Genomic DNA, 18,260 nt, shown 5'->3' with positions numbered 1-18,260 from the left:
CTTCCTGACCCCACATCAGTTTAATTGCATGAGACTCTGTTTAATGCCAGCGTGCACTGATGGGAGTGGGCTGGATTCCAGTGGCGTCGCTGCACTCGTGCAAACCCCTCGTGTAACAGGTGCTGCACTGATGTAAAAAAAGTGACTGGCTCCCGTGCGACATGCACCGGTGCAAGGAATTTACCCTAGGGATTTGCACTGATGCAGCGACGTAGGTGCAAAAAATCCACTGATCCCTTGAGCCTGCAGCGACCCAGCCCAAGAATCTTAGCGTGGTTGATAAACGAAGCCTCCTGGTCTGCGGGTACCGGATAACCAGGGCCGGAAGGAGGCGAGCTGCAAATAAGGAGTTCCGTGATGGGGACTGGCTACTGTCTGGAAAGGTTAGGAGCAGGGGCCGCGAGCGAGGACCCATGCGGTGAGGCTCCAGGTACGCTATTACAGTAGCTGCAGGGGGGTACAGTGTGGCCTAGTGGATAGAGTACTGGATGCAGAGACCTGGGTTCAAGTCCCAGCTCTGGCACTGACATGCTGAGTGACTGTGGGCAAGTCAACCCACCTGGTGCCTCAGTTTCCCCCACTGGAAAATGAAGCTAAACGACAGGACTTCGTAAAGTCCATTGAGATCCACTGATGACAAGTCCAGCGTAAGAGCTAAGTGCGACTATCTTCACACTCCCTCACTGCCCTCCACCCCTCATATTAATGGATTTCATTCCTCCCATCCTCCCCGGGAGGCTGGAAAGGATTATCCCCAATTTACAGATGGGGAAACTGAGGCACACAGCGACCAAGGCCCAGATTTTTAAGGGCTCAGCATTGCAAATGTAATGCCTCGAAGAGCCTAAGTCCCAAGTGCCTAAATCCCTTTTTAGGTGTGGGCTCCTAAACCCGTTAAGTTTGCAACACTGAGCGCAGCAATGCCTCAGTGCCTTTAAAAACCAGAGCCGAAATGGTTGGCCCAAGGTCCAACAGGGAGTCCATAGCAATACTGGGGTCTGAACCCAGGATATCCTAACTCCCAGTCTAGTACCCTATCCACTATCTCGGGGGGTAGGTCTGTGACTCCACATATCACAGCACCCAGAGCTCTGCATCTCCGCCACACGCCTTTGTCTTTCACTAGCAGTGGTGCCCGCAGCCGTGCACATGTGCAGGGGTGCCAATTGGGGGGAGGGGGCAAAGGGAGTGTGCCTCAGGCCCCCCATTTGAGAGCCCTCTCCCCAAAGCCATCACAAGGGAGGGGTGGCCGGACCAAACCAGGGCCAGGCTGTGACCCCACATGCCAAGTCACGATGCCTGGGGCGGGGAGCCAGGCCCAGCCTCGCGGGATACAAGCTGCCGCTGCGAGGTGAGTGCGGTTCAGTCGTGCGAACCACGTGAAAACACGTCTGAGGGGGGGCCCTGGACAGAAGCCGAGTGGGGCAACGCTGAGCGACGCTTGTTGCTTTCCCCGGCCGTTCTCCACAGCACCGGGGAGTCCCACCCGCTCACAATAAGAGGCCTGGGCTGCGGGAGTGGGGATCGAACCCAGCTCTGCTGCCCGGCGATGCAGGGGCGCCGCCCACCCCAGCCAGGCTGAACACAGAAAGCTCTGTCGTACGGTCACGTACGGACCGGGGAGAAGTGACTCAAGGCTGGTTACTAATCGAACTTGCCTCTGCTACATGCGATAGCAGATGATAGGCAAGCTTCCCTGGCACCGCTCTGCATGTGCCCTCCAATCCCGCCCCCAGCCCCCCTGCTACCCCAGCCCTTAGCTCCACTCACACAGGCAATGCCCCCCACCCACCCACCTCTGTCAGTGTCCCCTCCAATCCTGATTTGCAGCCCCCCTGCCATTCCAAGCCCTGAGTTCCCCACCCCGGCAACTGTGCCCGCAACTCCCCTGGGCCTCCCCTGATTCATAGGCTGTGCTGGGAGGCTGAGTGTCTGCAAAGTGCTTCGGGATCCTCCAATGATCAGCTAGTCTCTGTTCTGCAATATGAAAAGGCCCCATTGCTTCTGCTGCCCGAGCAGGAACGTGCCAGGCTGCAGCTAGCGATGGGCCGGCCCCAGCCAACCAGCAGCCCCAGCACGGCTGATGCGGGTTGGAATTGGTTCCCTAGCCTGATTCCATAGGACAAAGGTCAGGCCCGCCCTTCCGCGCAGCTGTCACGCCCTAGGCTGTGCCAGCAAACTACAAGATCACAGGGTTTAAGCTTTAAGAATGTGTGTTGCGTGGACCGCCTGCCTTCCTCCCCCCACCTCCGATCTGAAATCCGAATGGGGGAGTGGGAGCTTGGCAAAGGTGTTCCCACATCTCGGCCCCGCTTCGGAGTGGCTGTGACTAATCTTGAGCTGCGATGAGAAAGGAACAATGACTCAGAGTCACAGCAGACTAGCTCCCGACTCCATACACCCCCACCCACCGAGGACAATGCTGGCCTACAGCTCTCAGACCCCGGGCCCAATTCTGGTGTTTGCACCATTCCGGCAGCATAAAGGAGCTTTGGTGTAAACACGTGATGTACCCAAGAGTCTGACGGGCCCCCCGGAGTCTGACTCACTTAATTCAAACCGCACGGTACCCCTGGGAAATAGGGATTACACCCTCTTTTACAAGTGGGTAAACTGAGGCAGTGAGAGGCCGAGCTACTCGCCCACAGTCACTTATTCTGTGTATTGCGACGGCACCTTGAGGCGCCATGCGAGATCAGGGCCCCGCTGTGCCAGGCGCGGCACAAGCACAGAGCAAGAGACAGTCCCTGCCCCGAAAAGCCAAGTCTGATGAGACAGACGGCGGGATGAGAGACGAAATGGTGACAGCGCGAGAGGGCAGCGGCAGAGCCAGGAGCGGAACCCAGGGCTCCTGGCGCAGGACCCTAACCACTAGTCCACCCAGCCTCTCCCAAAGTAAGAGTTGATAGCAGAAATGGGGGTGATTCTTGGGATTCCCTCTCCCCGCCTCCCCCAGGTCCCACCACTGGGCAGCCCAACATCCTTGTTTACCTTGAATCCCCTCCAGAGCATGATTCAAAAGGAATCTGACTCCACTGGGCTTAGGATCAGGGCCTTCGCAGACCCCACTGCCTTCAGCTGGTGTCGCAGTTCTGACGGGACGTTCCCCCCTCTCCCCAGAAGCATCAGTGGCCGTGTGCTCCAACTCCCCCCCCCCCCGACTGTTGTTATCCCACTTTCTACAGCAGGGCCCTCCCCCCTTGCACAGCCATTTTCTCCAGCACCACATGCACGTGAGTCACTGTCACCCCGACCCGGGAACCGCTGTGTGCACCAGGTGCGATCCCCGGGGGCACCAGGGGCTGAGAGACGACGGGTGACATTTTCAAGAGGGTCTAAATGACTCCTGGCCCTGGGATTCAAGCCGGGGAATTGCCCAGTGCCCTCAGCTCCCTGCAGGATCAGGCCCGTCGGGGAGCAGCGGGAGATGCCCAGGGCCTGGCTCTCGCTGACAGCGCGCTCTGGGTGAGTGGGAATGTAACCGACACCCACCGCAAGGCCTCAGAGCAGCGTAAAGGAGCCTGGGTGCAAAGGAGAATCAGGCCCCCGGGGTTTCATGTTTACATTTTATCAGCAGGAAGGTCAGGCAGCAACTCAGTTGCCGCGCGCAGGCCCTGTGCAGGGAGAGGTTGCAATAACCCAGGCCTCCTTTATCTTTTCCAGGGGATTGCTCAGCCTGCTCGTGCTCGGTCGCTTTCCCTGGGGCCGACTTTCTCCAGCTCGCTTTCAGCTCCCAGCTGCAGCTCTTTGGGGGGAGGAGGGGTAAGAGGCAGGTTATATGATCTAAAGCACCCAGGTTATATGATCTAAAGCACCCAGTCACCTCAAATAAGGGCCTGGGGTCAGAGCACAGAATCCTGAGCTGGACGGGAGTCGAGCCAGGAGCGCACTGGGGTCTCTCTTCCACCGCTTCTTATGGGAACTCGGGCATAGCGCTTCCCACGCCATGCCCGTGCCTCAGTTTCCCCATCTGTAAAATGGGGGCGTGTGACCCTGACGGGGCACACGGTGAAAATTCAGACTGTTGCTGTAGCAGTGTGACAGGCTGACAATGTTGGTTACCTGTTTAGCTCGAGTGTCGTGGGCAGGCCGTGCGACCTAATGGCTAGGACTCGGGAAACCTGGCCTCCCTGCTGGGTGACCTTGGGCAAGTCGCTTCCCCTCCTGTCCCTGAGTTCCCTTTCCCATTCTTTGTCTGCCTTGGCTATTTAGATTGTAAGTTCTTTAGGGCTGGGGGGGGGAGGGTGTCTCTTATGTCCGTACAGCGCCGAGCACAATGGGGTCTTGGCCCACGAGTGGGGCTCCTAGCCGCTACCACCACGCGAATGGTAAAGATGTGCCCCACTGCCCTCTGCTGGATGTAATCGGAGCAGTTCAGTAGTGTGTCACAGGCCCTAGACTGCCCTCTGCGAGCGGGTGATTCTCCCGTCGCTCGGAACAGGAGGCTGAGAGTTCTGTCTCCGTGCCGTGCCAAGAGGCTGTGGCAGGCCACGGGATCCCAGGCTTGGTACCGTAGCATTTTTAGCACACGCCGAATCCTTGAACGCCGGAGTCTCTGCTTTAGAGAGAGGCCGACTCCCCCAGCGAGGGATGAGGGTCAGAGCAAGGGATGCTACTCCGACAACAGCCCCCGGGCACTGCCCCCGACAACAGGGCTGGGCAGGAGGGAATGGGACAGGCCTGAAGAACAGGACAGAGAAGAGAAAATCATACTGCGCTCACTCTCTGCCACCGGAGAGCCTCAGACATCCCCTCAGCCAGCCTGGCATGCGACGCGTCTGCATTACTGCACGTCCCATACACTGGGCAGGGGAAGGGGGGCTGGGCTGGCTCTGCAGAGGGGCCCCTGGTGAGCAGTTCGGAGGCTCCCAGCAGCGCTGAGAGGAGACGGGCAAGTCGAGACCAGATTAACTCCCCCGGGCACTGGGGCAGTATCTGCTCCGTGTGGACGGCATCCACACAGCTGGCCTCTGCACCTCCTCCTCCAAGCAGCACCCCGACCCTTTCCCTTGCCTGGATCACGCCGTGCGAGGCAAACAGACGTCCACCAGGACAGGCAGACTATGGGCTGAGGGTAAACACACTTGTGTCATCCGCCTTCCGAAGCAGGACTCAAAAGCAACTCTCTCGGGTGGGTGGCAAAAGGCTACTCGGCGAGTCACAGAGCTCCCTGCATATGCGCAGAAAACCAGCCAGGTTCTAATCTCAGTGTAAAGCCAGAAAAACTCTGGAATTAAATTAGCATCTCCGAGACCAGCTGGAAAAATCTGTTGCGGTCTCATTTATCGAGGAGAACTTCACCCCAGGACTAGCGCCGAGTGAGAATTTTCCAGCAGGACTTTTTTCCATTGGAAAACGCCATTGCGCGGAAATCGAAACTTCCTGCGGGAACACGGCGACTTTGACAAAATTTAGGGTTTGTCTGTTTTTTTTGGGGGGGGGGATGAGGGATAAGGTCGTAATGCTCAATTTTTGCCATCTGCAGAAGAGAACATGTTGACTTTCCATTTTGAAACTGGACATCCTAAATTACAGTTGACGTGATAAGCGATACTACAACGAACATTTCCACAAAACCTGCGAAAATTCCTTTTTGCGGGAAATTCGGAAACTCCGACGCCGAACGAAAGCCAGCTTGGAAGTCACGGAAGAGCCAGCCCGGGCCTGAAGGAGGCCTTGAGATTGGGCACCGTGCCCTGGAGGAACAGAGGCTGGGTGAGGCCTTCAGGGCGATGCCTTTGAAGTGCTGGGTGTGCATTGAGGAGAAGCTGCCCATTCCCCCAGGGCCGTCTCTGGAGCGCTGGGGTGGCGTCACTGGCGTGGCCGACCCAATTGGCTTCCTTGGGGTGTTCCTAGGAGGGGGTGGGCTATGGGCAGAAAGCTAAGCGAGGTTCGCCTCGCTCCGCGACTGGATGGGAAACCCACCGTCCTGCTGGAAGGGGTACTGGTGATTCAATAGGACCCTCGGAGTCGGGGCGAACCTCAGCCAAAGTGCTGGAGGAAGCAGTGCGTGTGACTCAGTAGGGGGCGCTCTCCCTTCATGGTCAGTGCTGGGGGTGGGTTAGGTGCCCGGTTAAACACAGCTGATCCGTTACGCTGGGACCTTAACGCTGAAATCCCAGGCACGTTCAGATCCCAGCTCCTTAACTTTACACCCCCCTCATTCGGTGCTGATAAGACCCTTCCTTTCATCAGTCAAAGAGAGGAAAACGCTTGGGAACTTATCTCACTGGCAAGCCCAAGACGACTTTATTACGGAGGGGAATTTCCAATAGCACGGTAAATTGGCCGGATCTACCCACAATCCTTATACCAGTAGAACTGCATCAACTAAGGCAGGGGTAGGCAACCAAAGGCGGCACGCGAGCTGATTTTCAGTGGCACTCACACTGCCCGGGTCCTGGCCACCGGTCCGGGGGGGGGGCTCTGCATTTTAACTTAATTTTAAATGAAGCTTCTTAAACATTTAAAAAACCTTATTTACTTTACATACGACAATAGTTTAGTTCTATATTATAGACTTGGAAAAAGAGACCTTCTAAAAACGTTCAAATGTATGACTGGCACGCGAAACCTTCAATCAGAGCGAATAAATGAAGACTCGGCACACCACGTCTGAAAGGTTGCCGACCCCTGAGCTAGGGGCATGATTTTCTCACCCATCTACTTATACCAGTGCAACTCGTAGCACAGATGCAGCTATGCCAGTCCAAAGGTGCCTTAGCCCAGTATAGCTTATTCCCCTGCCTGTACGGGACTAGCTACCCCCTGTTTAAGCACCTTTATACCAGTAAACCTGCACCCTCACTGTACCGCTTTAACTAGACCAGTGTTATTACAAAGGTTCTGCTGCTTTCTGTAGACAAGGGCTAAGCGATTTGCCCAAGGCCACTTAGCAGGCCAGCAGCAGAGACAGGATTCAAACACAGAGCTTCCTGGCCCTAATCCCAAGGCCAGCCTTCCTCACACCCCATTTATAAATAATAACCACCCTGATTTCTTCAGCAATAGATCTTGCAGCACTTTCCAAAAGGTCAGTGTCATTATCCCCATTTCACAGATAGGGAAACTGAGGCACGGAGTGGCAGGTGATCACCCAAGGTACCCAGCAGGCCAGTGGCAGAGCCAGGACTAGAACCCAGCTCTCCTGACTCCCAGTCTGGTGCTCTAGCCACTAGGCTATTCTGCAAGCAACCCTGGAAGCTGTACAGAACTTTGGACATGCTGGGTCTCCCATCACCCTGTAGGCACGTAACAGGCTGCTAGGAGAGGATGCTGACGGATCCAACGTTGCGCTGAGCCTGGACACCGCAACAGACTGCTCCAGAAAATCCTTTAAAGAAAAAACTCCCTCCAGAGCCCACGATGCTGCCGGATCCCCTGTGTCTCCGCGCGGGGGGCGGCTGAGTGTGACGGGGAATCAGGCCCAAAGCGAGTCACACCCAGGAATAGTGTTGAGCAAACGGCCTGCGGGTGGGAAAGCGAAGCCAGAACCACCGGGCAGAGGATGTGCGAAGCCTCGGGCCTGCCAGGACAGTACTTTGAGATTCTCAGCTAAATCCAGCGGCAGCTCCCCTTCGAGCTGCTGAGCCGGGAAAGGCTCCTCCCAGGAGCCCCTTTCTCTCACCCGGCCAACAGGGTCGGCCTGGCCACCCGTGCGCAGCCTGGTTCTCAGCGACGCTATTGCTGGGCTTGGGGCACCGACCCCTCTTTGTGCTCCCCAGATTCCCACTGCCAATCGCAGCAGCCTCGGGGCTGCTCTAATTTAACACTCTGGTTCTGTGTCCCCAGGAAGCAGGGACTAGCCACAGTGCAGTTCGCAGCGGTTGGGAACAGGGTGGATGCAGGGTTACGACAGTCCCACACCAGCCAGGGGGGTTCCCCTACTCGGGGGCAATTTTCAAGGGGACATTTCAACCCCTCCGGTTGGCAGAGTGGCCTCAGCGTCACTGAGGATCAGGCCCCCCTAGAGGCACATGGTAACAGAGCTATCCCAGGTGGATCGAAAGCTAATGGCTGGGATGCGAGAGTCCAGCCCCTGGCAAGGTCTCCCACTGAAGCCGCTGGGAGCCGAGAGCGCTCGGCACTACACCGGGGCACCCTGCACCATCGGGCCCACGGGCTGCTCAACCAGACCTTGCGGCAATCGGTGGCCCCTGGCTACAGCAGAGCCTTGACTTTGTCCAGGCGGGGCCCAAACAGCGCACCAGCCTGGCTAGAAAGCTGCCTCGCCCACCCCGGAGAAGGGCGTGGTTCAGGCAGCGTTATCCAGGAGGGCCTGGCTGCTGCAAGGAGCAGAGCGCAGCGACCCAGGTGCCCGCCCTGCAGCCACTCCCAATCCAGCACCGCACCCACCCTCTGTGCTTGTCTCTGGAGCGAAACGTTGGGACTCGCCCCGCAGGCCAGGACCGAGAGGGCAAGGCTGGTCCTGTGCTTGAGGCACTCGCCTGGGAGAGCCAGGTTCAATTCCCAGCTCTGCCACAGACACCACATGCCCTTGGGCAAGTCCCCTATCATTAACAGATGGGGAAACTGAGGTTGACAGGGGTGGCAAGAGGAGGAAATTCAGGTGGCTGCGGGCGGTGCACAGGTAGCCCGAGCATTCGGCAACATGGGGCGAGACTGGAAGCCAGAGAGGACCACAGGGTCTGTCTGAGTCCAGCAGCCACAATAAAAAAGCCTCTTTATATTCAGCCGAGTCCTGTCCTTTCACTGCTTCTGGGGATGCGGCCGCCACCTCGCTCTGATGCGGGGGCTGAGGCCAAACCCGGGATCCCCGTCAGAAATTGGCAGGCTAGGTTCCGCGTCGCTCTAGAAGGATCGAGAGAGAAGAGAGCCCGGTGGTGTCGCTGCAAGGAGACAGCAGGGGCCTGGGTGCAGATTCACGTGGCGTTTCCCTTTAAGAGGCTCCCGACTAGTTTCTTGCCTTTCAGAACAAATGGCGCGGCCGGCGGAGACCAGCTCCTTAAAGCGGCAGCGGAGCCTGGGGCCTGCAGCAACAAGGCCAACTGGATCCGGTTTCTTGTTGAAAGAGGCAGGGAGCGCAAGGAAGGAAGTGCCAAGAACAGTTGAAGGGCCCAATCCTGCAGGGTGCCAAAGCTCCACCTTCTCCCCGCACAACCTCAGCACCTAGGAGCCCTGTGTGCATCCAGCCACATAAGCCTTCCACTTAAGCCTCTTGGGGCCACGATTCTGAAAGGTGCTGAGCACCTTTCCCCCCCTCCCCTGGAAGAATCAGGAGCAACCCTGCAACACCTCCTCTGAATTCTCTGTAAATAAATCATGTGGCTGTAATTAAGAAGGGACTTGGATCCCATAGCTGCAGAGGGGACGTCCCTAAGGTCGGGAACGCAGAGCGACTGTAGCCGCCGTGCGCTGCACGTATCCCTGTATTGCTACCCGCACCGAAAGGCCCCGACAGAGATCAGAGCTCCATTGTGCCAGGGGCTGCACAGACAGAGGGAGATGCAATTCCTGCTCTGCAGAGCTGGAATTCTGAACAGACACAACCAAGGTCTTAAAATCAAGAGGAAGAGCGGCCTTGTGCTTAAAGGGCTGGGCTACGAAGACCTGAGTTCTATGCCCATCCCTGCCACTGGCATTCTGGGTGACCGTGCCTCTCCATGCCTCAGTTTCCCCTCCAACTTCTTGTCTCTATTTAGATTGTGAGCTCGTTAGGCAGGGACTGTCTCTTATCACACGTACGTACGGCGCCTGGCACCGTCTCGGCCTTGGTCGGGGCCTCTAAGTGCTACCATAATCGGTGTAATTATTAGTACGGAGAACAGAGGCATAGAGAGCTGGAGCGACTGGACCCAGCTGACCTGGAAATCGAACCTTGATCTCCTGAGTCCCAGGCTAGTACCTCAACCACAAGGCCAACCGTCCCCTCCATCCCTTAGGGTTTTTTAGGCATTATTTCATGGGTTACGTTTGTTGGGATTTTTTTTCTTCGAGGTGGTAGTGGTGATGATGTTGGTTTGGTGGGCCTTTCAAAGCTGCCCAAGTCCCATCCTGGGAACTGGGAGTTTAAACCCACCCTCTGGGCAGTGTAAGCGAAGAGGAGAATCCGGCCCGGTAAATCTCAACCTAAAACTAACGAGACATGTTAACAGTGAAGGTTGGTTAGTCACGTTAATTACAGTAGAGCCGAGGGACCAGCCAAGAACCCCATTGTGGTAGGTGCTGTACAGGACTGCTCCTGCCCTGAAAGACCTGACGACCTAGATGAGCTATGATCTAATAATCTGGCTTCCAAGCAGTCCCCTCTGGTCACACCTCCCTCCTGTTTATGTCTCTCTATTTTTAATGTATTGATTGTCTCTTTAGGTTCCGCTCACACCTAATTTAGACCCGGGGTATTTTGCACGAATGCACCAGACCAAAAAACATTTAAAAAAAAAAATCTTTAAGATTTAAACAAATTAGCTCATTTTTTGTGTGGGCAACCCTGCTCAGTCTACTCCCACGAGTAATGGGATTATCTGAGGGAGTCAGGCCAGGAGTATCCACCCTTCCAAGGCTGCATTCTGCAGACATTTCCTGCCCTGACGAAGGATTGCTCACTGGCAGGGGAATTGCAGGATTAGACCCTGAGTTGCAGGATATTCGCTACCGACAGCAGTGCTTACTTTGCACTGGTGCGAACGGCTGCACAAGGTGCAGGGAACAGAGGACCCAGCCCCTTATCTTCACACGGCTGCAAAGGGACAAACTTGATTCTGGCATCAGAGAAATAACAGCCTGTGAGCTCTTCGGGGCAGGGCACGTCTCTCGCTGTGTGTCTGTGCAGCACCCGGGGGCTGGAGCTCCGACTGGCCTCCAAACAATTAATAATAATAATAGAGCAGTTCTTTGTGTGCACTGAGCTGATCACATGCCCAATATGAAACCTGCCTGTGTTCCCCTCCTCCCCCACCCCCATGCACTGGTTTTATAATTTGATCTACAGGGAGCTCAGGCAAGCTGGCTCCCCCCGCCGAATTCCCAGTGACACCAAGGAGAGGCCCGCTTCGCCCCGCCCTGAGGCGCGTCGAGGGGCCTGAAAGTGGGTGCTCCTGTACTTCACCCCCTCCACACGCGCCTAGGCCCCTCTGGGCGGTGTAAGCGAAGAGGAGAATCTGGCCCAGGTCGTTCGGCAGCCCCCACGGCCACACGCCGCCAAAGGAAGAGATTTTCCTCTCCTGAAGCAAAATTCCAGCTGGGAATTAAAAGACACGTCCCTTTGGGAGGTCCCGGAGAAATGCAGCAAGCCTCTCTCGCTCCTTTTTGGCAACCCCCTTCATCGGGCTGGGAGAAATGTACCAAATTCGAACAGCAAAATCGATGCTCCCCTCAAGCCGGAGATCAAAAGCCCCCAAACAAGAACTCGGCCCAAGCTGCCCCTTTCCTGTCCCCCGCCAAATAACCTCCCCACCCCCCCACGCTGGAAACGTTCAGCATCTGAGGATCACTTGTTGGCTCCTCCTAGAAAAGCGGCTTTCAAACACATTTCCAGGCCAGAGCCAAGTTATAATCCCCCTGCCCCTCCCCCCACACGGCATGAAACCAAACACAAGTAATTCCACAAAAGCCAGGAGGTGGGGTGGGTGGAGGGGGGCTGCGCTGAAAAACTCAGGAGGTTTTGAACCATCTCGATGGCTTTCAAACACGCTGCTCTTTGGGTCGATTTTGCCATTTGAAATCGCTTTCGTTTTCAGCCTGTCCTGTCTGCACGGAGGAGGAAGAGGGCGGGGGCAAATCCTCCAAGGAAATTTTAAACTGCATCATCAACCGCTTAAAAATAACCAGCAACGTCTTCTGAAGCAAGAGTCTGTCTTCCCCACCCTCTCACCCAGGAGCGACTGGATTCCTGGCGAAGTCCGTCTCTTAAAGATTGGGAGCTGGCTTGCCGTTGAATTGCCTGGCCCAGTTCTGCAAAGCGTTGCGCACGCTTAAATCCCCGGCTATCAGTTAAGCATCAGGGGGTAGCTGTGTTTGTTTTTGTGGATACAGACTATGTGGAGTCTGGTGGCACCTTAAAGACTAACAGATTTATTTGGGCAGAAGCTTTCGTGGGTAAAAAACCTCACTGCTTCAGTTAGGTACGTGCGCCAAGCGCTTTGCTGAATCAGGACTTTGGCCCGCACATCGGCCCGATCTTACTCCCGTTACTATTAAACGACGACACTATGACAGAGCCAAAAAGCCTGGATCAGGACTTCGCCATTGGCTTGGATGGGCCCAGCCCGGGGAGCGGCAGAACGCTCCCCCATAACGCTACGAATATTTATATTGATTTTTAAAACGTAGGTGTCCACACGCGCTCCAACCAGCCTCACCCTGGTTCCAGTTCAAACAAGGGCAGAACTCCTACCAGCTGCAACGGACTAAGGCTCCCTGCACGGAACCTGAGTGGCACCGATCCTGAGACGGGAGCTACGCAGGGTCCAGAGGCACTGATCGGGCTGCCAAATCGGGGCAATCTTGTGTGAATCCCACTTTCTGATACCCAGCTGTTCGGACACAGCCAGTAACATCAAATCAGGCTCGTTATGAAATAACAAAGTACTTTTAACCTGAGCAGCATCACCTAGGAGCAAAATTAAATTATAACGACTTCTCCGGCAACGTAATCCTATGGCTGTGCTCTGCACCTCTCGGTCTCTCCCAGGATTTTTGCTCTACTGTAGCTACATCAATGTATTTAGAGACACTGCAACATACCCCTACCCCCAACATACATAAGCTCCACTGGTACAATATGGGGCCTGTACTGATCTTTTACCTCCTTCACTGGTTAACCCCATTCTGTATCAGTGCAGCACAACTGCATTATAGGGTTTTGCACTGGTGTATCGTCCCGCTGGAGTACAATTCCCTACCCCAGCCTCATGGTGTCTGGCACACCACGTGACTCTAAGGACCCCACACATGCTCAGAAATTACACGTGGGACCTATGTTACAATCCAGCAACACACACACACAAAACAGGGCCCCGATCCCAGTAAGGGAACCAAATGGTCAGAATTCTGAGCTTGTGGGCCTAGGACCCAGGTCTATTAATAGAGTTTCACTCTAACAGAAGCACAAAACTAAACTAGGTCAACATAAGAAGGAAACGTCTGGTCTGAAGTTCTGGTTTGGTTTTGGTTTGTTTTTTTTCTGCCGTTAGTTTGAACTAATGAAGAAAACACACGTCCACGTTCATGTTACCAGCTTATAAGATATGTAGTCTGCAGGCCTGGTCTGACAAACCTTCCCCGCCACAAGCAGGCAACAGACCAGCACACGTGCTTCCAGAATTACACCCGTATTTCCTAGGCTGAGCCAACAGCTTCGCAGAGAAACTTTCTTAGCACTAGCTGGGCATTTGCTGTTTAGTACCGTGCAAAATTAAAATTCCAACCAATCAAAGGACAAAGGAACCCCCAAAAGGGCCAGATCCTGAGCTGGTGTAACACATGGGATCTACTTTACACCAGCTGGGGATTTGGCCCACAGGGCCCAGGGGGCCTAAATGGAACTAGTGTGCCTTTAAATGAAATTTACAAGATAAATAAACAACAACCCTTAAAGCTCTAACAAAGACTGCAGAAGCAGTTACCAGAGACCCCCTGACTACAGCTTTAATTCTATTTGGACTCTAATATTACAAAAATTTAAAAAAAAAAGAGCTCTGTTTGTTGCACTGAAGATGAAATATGACAATCCCATTGGTACCCCCTCCAATTCCCCTCCTCCCACTAAACCACAACAGGGAAAGTCTAGTTTCACTTACTGTCTCCAAGGAGATTAGCAAAAAAATGCAAGAGACCCTCCTAGCAGAAAACTCTGAACACAACTGGGTTCACTTTTTAAACAAACTGCACCATTTTCATGAGCAGGCAACAGACCAAGTGATATTTATTTTTAAGTTGCAGCCGCTTTTAGCGCTGACGGAATAATAATGCATGATCATAGAAAATATTGATAAAGGTGAAGTCCTATAAAACAGCCACAAAACCACCTTGTATATATTTATTATAATCTACTTTGACTCCCATATACCTGCGTATGATCTAATTTCTGTTCCCAGAGATGTGTATTGCACAGCATGAAAACAGACAGGGCCATGTAAACACTCATGGAACACTAATCAGATTCTCGTGCACATTTTTTTTAAATATTCACCTGTCTTCCATATATTTATGAACTGCTCTCTTGTTTCAGAGCCATATATTTACTGCCCAGCATGAAAAAGCACAGGACAGACTATATAAACACACATTAAAACAAAGTCATAGATTAACCTAGTTCTAAATCTACTTTGTTCCCTACTTACTTATTATATGGACTAATTTCAGGTTTTGCGCTCGCACAGAGAACAGCATCTACGCTGAATTTCTTTTTTCGATATAATTTATCTGACCTGATTTCACACAAACTATATCAAATACACCTCTCACGTGGAAGCTGAAATTCGATCCTATGAAATATGGCTGAAAAGAGATATGAAGAAACTACAAAACCTGAACGCCGATGTTACACTCTCTTGGGCATAGGGAAAATTGAGAGTTGTATAGATCATTTTAGGGTTTCTAATCCTTAAGGCAGTGCTCCGTTTCTAATCGGTAGGCTCCCAGGCCCTGTTCTAGCCCAGTTTTTACGGGGTTATCAGCTAATCTCTGTTTTCCAGGGCTGGTCTATGAAAGACTCAGAGGTTCCCTGGCTACGTTTAATTTCAGAGCCACAGAGAGGTTTATAATCCAAATCTCCCTCCCCAGGTGGTGCCCCACTTCCAGGTCTCCGGGCCCCCATACCTATAAACTCCCAGCCTAGGTTTATAATCCCATGCACGGGCTGAGTCCAGCTCTAACCCAGGTACCCAGGCTCCCAATAATCTAAATCTACAGGCAACCATGCCATGCAGACGGGGGGGCGAGCCTGGGCCAGCCGGAGGCGCTGAGACTGGTCGGCCATGCACACACCCCCCCCCCCCCCGTGCAACGTGCAAAAAGCCCGCGTTATGCAACTGGGGGGGCATTGTCGATCCCCCCCTTTGCACACACACCCCGATCCCCCCCCCCTTTGCAGGCTCCTTACCCTAGCAGGCCAGTGGGGGTAGCCCTTCATCTTAGCAAACACCAGGTCCCCGCATTTGTACTCCTTCTGCCTGTTGGACCGGGACATCTTCGCCTTGAGCGCCAGGCTGCTGGAAAGTGGGGGGTGGGGGCTTAGGTGTGTGTGTGGGGGGGGAGGAGGGTGAAGTTTGGAGGCAAAACCCAGCGATCCGGCAGGCAGCTCTCCCCCACCCCTCCGGAGAGCAAGCGGCCTGGGGGCGGGGGTGGGGGGGGACGGGAGCCAGCGGCGCCCAGGTGGTGCTAGCAGCAGGTTGGCTCCCGGGAGAAGGGTCGGTGCCCCATGCAGTTGTTTGTGTTTGAAATTCAATTGCTCCCTCCCTTCCCCACCCCCCCCTCCCGGTGGATGCGATCGGAGGCTCGTTTGCTGATGCCTTGTCCTAGACACACCACTTGGTGTAACGCCCCCCCCCCCCCCAAGGAGGAGCAATAAACTGGGGGGGGTTACAGGCTGAATGCGCAGAGCTCAGAGCGAACAGATACAAAGGGGGGGGGTCTCGAGAGAGAGACTCCAGGGTGCAGACGCTCAGGTGCAAGCAACACAGTTGCAAAGAAAGAGACTGTGGTGCTACATTTGTCTGGTAGCAAAAGAAAATATTCCTAATCATCAAGTAGCCAGGGAGGGGGGCGGCTTCCGGGGGGAGGGATCTGGCTACAGTTGTTGCAAATCAATAATGGATCATGTTAAAAAAAAAAAACAATGAAGTGTCCAGCTCCCAGGTTGGTAGGGTGACCAGCTGGGCTGATGTTATAGGGATAGTCCCGATTTTGGGGTCTTTTTCTTATATAGGCTCCTATTTCCCCACCACCCCCTGTCCCGATTATTCACATTTGCTGTCCGGTCACCCTACAGGTCGGGGAGGCGGAATCCAGCTAAATATTGTCATGTTGCACCCTACAATTATTACTCCTACGAATACAGCATCCAGGTGACTTTTGGGGAGGTTAGGAGGGGGGACTAGCCGTCTAGATTTGTCTTGTTGCCAACTAATGACAATACTAATTAAAGTATTTAGCCTCAAGGTGGGGGGATGGAAGCCTCCAGGTAAATGTGGCTGGTTGCAACATAATAATTAATGAATGATAAAATATCCAGCTTCTAAGGAGTTATGAACAATCAGGCAAATAACGATACAGGATTTTGGTTCATGGTTTTCAAGGTAAAGCTACAAGTATCCAACGACAGTTTCCTTTCTCCTCGCCCCAGAATTAAGTCAAAATCTGGCCCCCAGTCTTGCAAAGATTTATACACCTGCTTAACTTCACCTATGTACCAACTCCACTGACATCAATTGAATTTATGCCCAGGCGCAAAGTTAAGCATGTGGTTGTCATCAGGGCCTGAGCTGATTTCAACTTGTCTGCTACCCTGGTCTTGCAAAGGGTGGCATAGCTCATTGGCCTGCTAAACCCAGGGTTGTGAGTTCAATCCTTGAGGGGGCCATTTAGGGATCTGGGGCAAAAATCTGTCTGGGGATTAGTCCTGCTTTGAGTAGGGGATTGGACTAGATGACCTCCTAAGGTCCCTTCCAACCCTGAGATTCTATGACTCTGAAACAATTTGCAGGATCAGGCTTTTGTTTTAAACCAAGAAAAAATAAATGTAATTAAGATCCCCATTTCCACAACCACTTAAGCACCCAGGTAACTTTTCATTTGTGAGTAGCCCCACTGAGTTCCTTGAGGCTTACAACGAGTATTTAAGTTACTCACTCATGTCAGTGATTTGCAGGAGCTGGGCCTAAATGTGTCTTGTGGCAAACAAGGTAGGAAAAAAAGAAAATACAAGACAATCCAACTCAAGATACTTTATATGGACAGAACGTTCTGGTTCAGTGCTGCTATTGGTCCTGTACAAATAAATAAGTAAATAAAGTTTCCAGCTACAGTTATGAACAATGGCACAAATACTTAAGGCCCCAACAATGAAGCTACTTATGTGTATGTGTCAATGTGGCCAACTCTGGCTATATTTAGTGTGTTCCTTAAAGCTGGAGTCATAGGATTAGGTAAGAAACTTGGCTTTCATTTAAAGAAGAGATGTTTCTGGCCCTTTTGGTTGCAAAGAAAAGCTTGGAAATGTGACCCTCCCCTCCCTGCAAGGCTCCAAAATGAAAAGGGGGATAAAAAGAACCCTAAATGTGTCGTTGTTTACAATCACATGATTTTTAAGCCAAGGACCTGCTTGTGTGGATCCGAATCCAGGGTCAGGGCCTTGAATAAAGGGACTACTCACAGTATGTGAAGTCAAGTCTTTGCAGGATGGCAGCCAAAGTTGTGAACAGACCAGAGAGTTTGAAGTCCATCGGGGTGGGAGGTTATTGAGATGTTAATGTCTGATTCATAAGCTCCCTCTACCACACTTTTCCCCATCACTAAAATTAAAAGCAGCCAACTTAAATCAGGACTGAAACTGGTGAAGGTCTGAATAGCAGGGATTTCCGCTTCTGTACTCCCCCTTCCATTTCATCGACGGACAGTCGAAAGAGCAGGGCCAGGGGTTGAATGGGGAGAGCTCCTGGCAGCTGAGGGCATGATCTTCCAAGAAGCTGAGGTCCAGCTCCTCAAAGATAATTACACACCTAAACTCCCATTCATTTCAAGAGGAGACAGGCACCTAACTACCTTTGAGGATCTCGGCCTGACTGCTTTGGCCTTGATCCAGCCAAGCATTGAAGTGCATGAGCAGTTCCATGGAGTTCAATAAGACGACCCATGTGCGTAGCTGTAAGCGTGTGCTGAAGTGCTTTGCTGGGTGAGGAGCCAAGTGTTTGCCGGATCAGGGTCTTAGCTGGTAATTTCCCCCCCCCAATGGCTTTAATAATCACCTGGATCGACTGATCTTCAGCTGTCGTTAAGACTGCGCCGATCACAACACATCCGCCATTCTTCTCGCATTCTTGCCTTTCTTTTCCATGCTCGTCCGAAACGTTTAACAATATCATCTTCCCATCTTCTTGGAGGCCGACCAGGTGGTCTTTTCTGTTCTCGCGGGTACCACTCAGGAATGATTGTGGTCCACCTATTGTCCGTGAACCGTGCTATGTGGCCCGCCCATCGTCTCTTATTATATCTGCTTTCCGTGACAATATCTTTCACACCGCTGCGTTCTCTAATCATTTCATTTGGGATACGATCCAGAAGGGAAATTCCCAACATAG

General features: G+C 53.2%; 1 protein-coding gene across 1 annotated transcript in view; it reads right to left on the bottom strand.

Annotated features, from left to right (window-relative positions):
- Nucleotides 1-15,416, bottom strand: part of HDGF (heparin binding growth factor) — a 37,526-nt gene extending 22,110 nt beyond the window's left edge. The window contains exon 1 of the mRNA XM_054010757.1: nucleotides 15,065-15,416. Coding sequence (XP_053866732.1) covers nucleotides 15,065-15,151 — 87 coding nt within the window. The 5' untranslated portion in view covers nucleotides 15,152-15,416. The remainder of the gene's footprint in view (nucleotides 1-15,064) is intronic.
- Between the last annotated feature and the right edge of the window lie 2,844 nt (nucleotides 15,417-18,260).

Source organism: Malaclemys terrapin, chromosome 21, assembly GCF_027887155.1.
Source record: "Malaclemys terrapin pileata isolate rMalTer1 chromosome 21, rMalTer1.hap1, whole genome shotgun sequence".
Classification (NCBI taxonomy): Eukaryota; Metazoa; Chordata; order Testudines; family Emydidae; genus Malaclemys; species Malaclemys terrapin.
The sequence above is the reverse complement of the archived record's forward strand: the minus strand, read 5'-3'. Positions and strand labels throughout refer to the sequence as shown.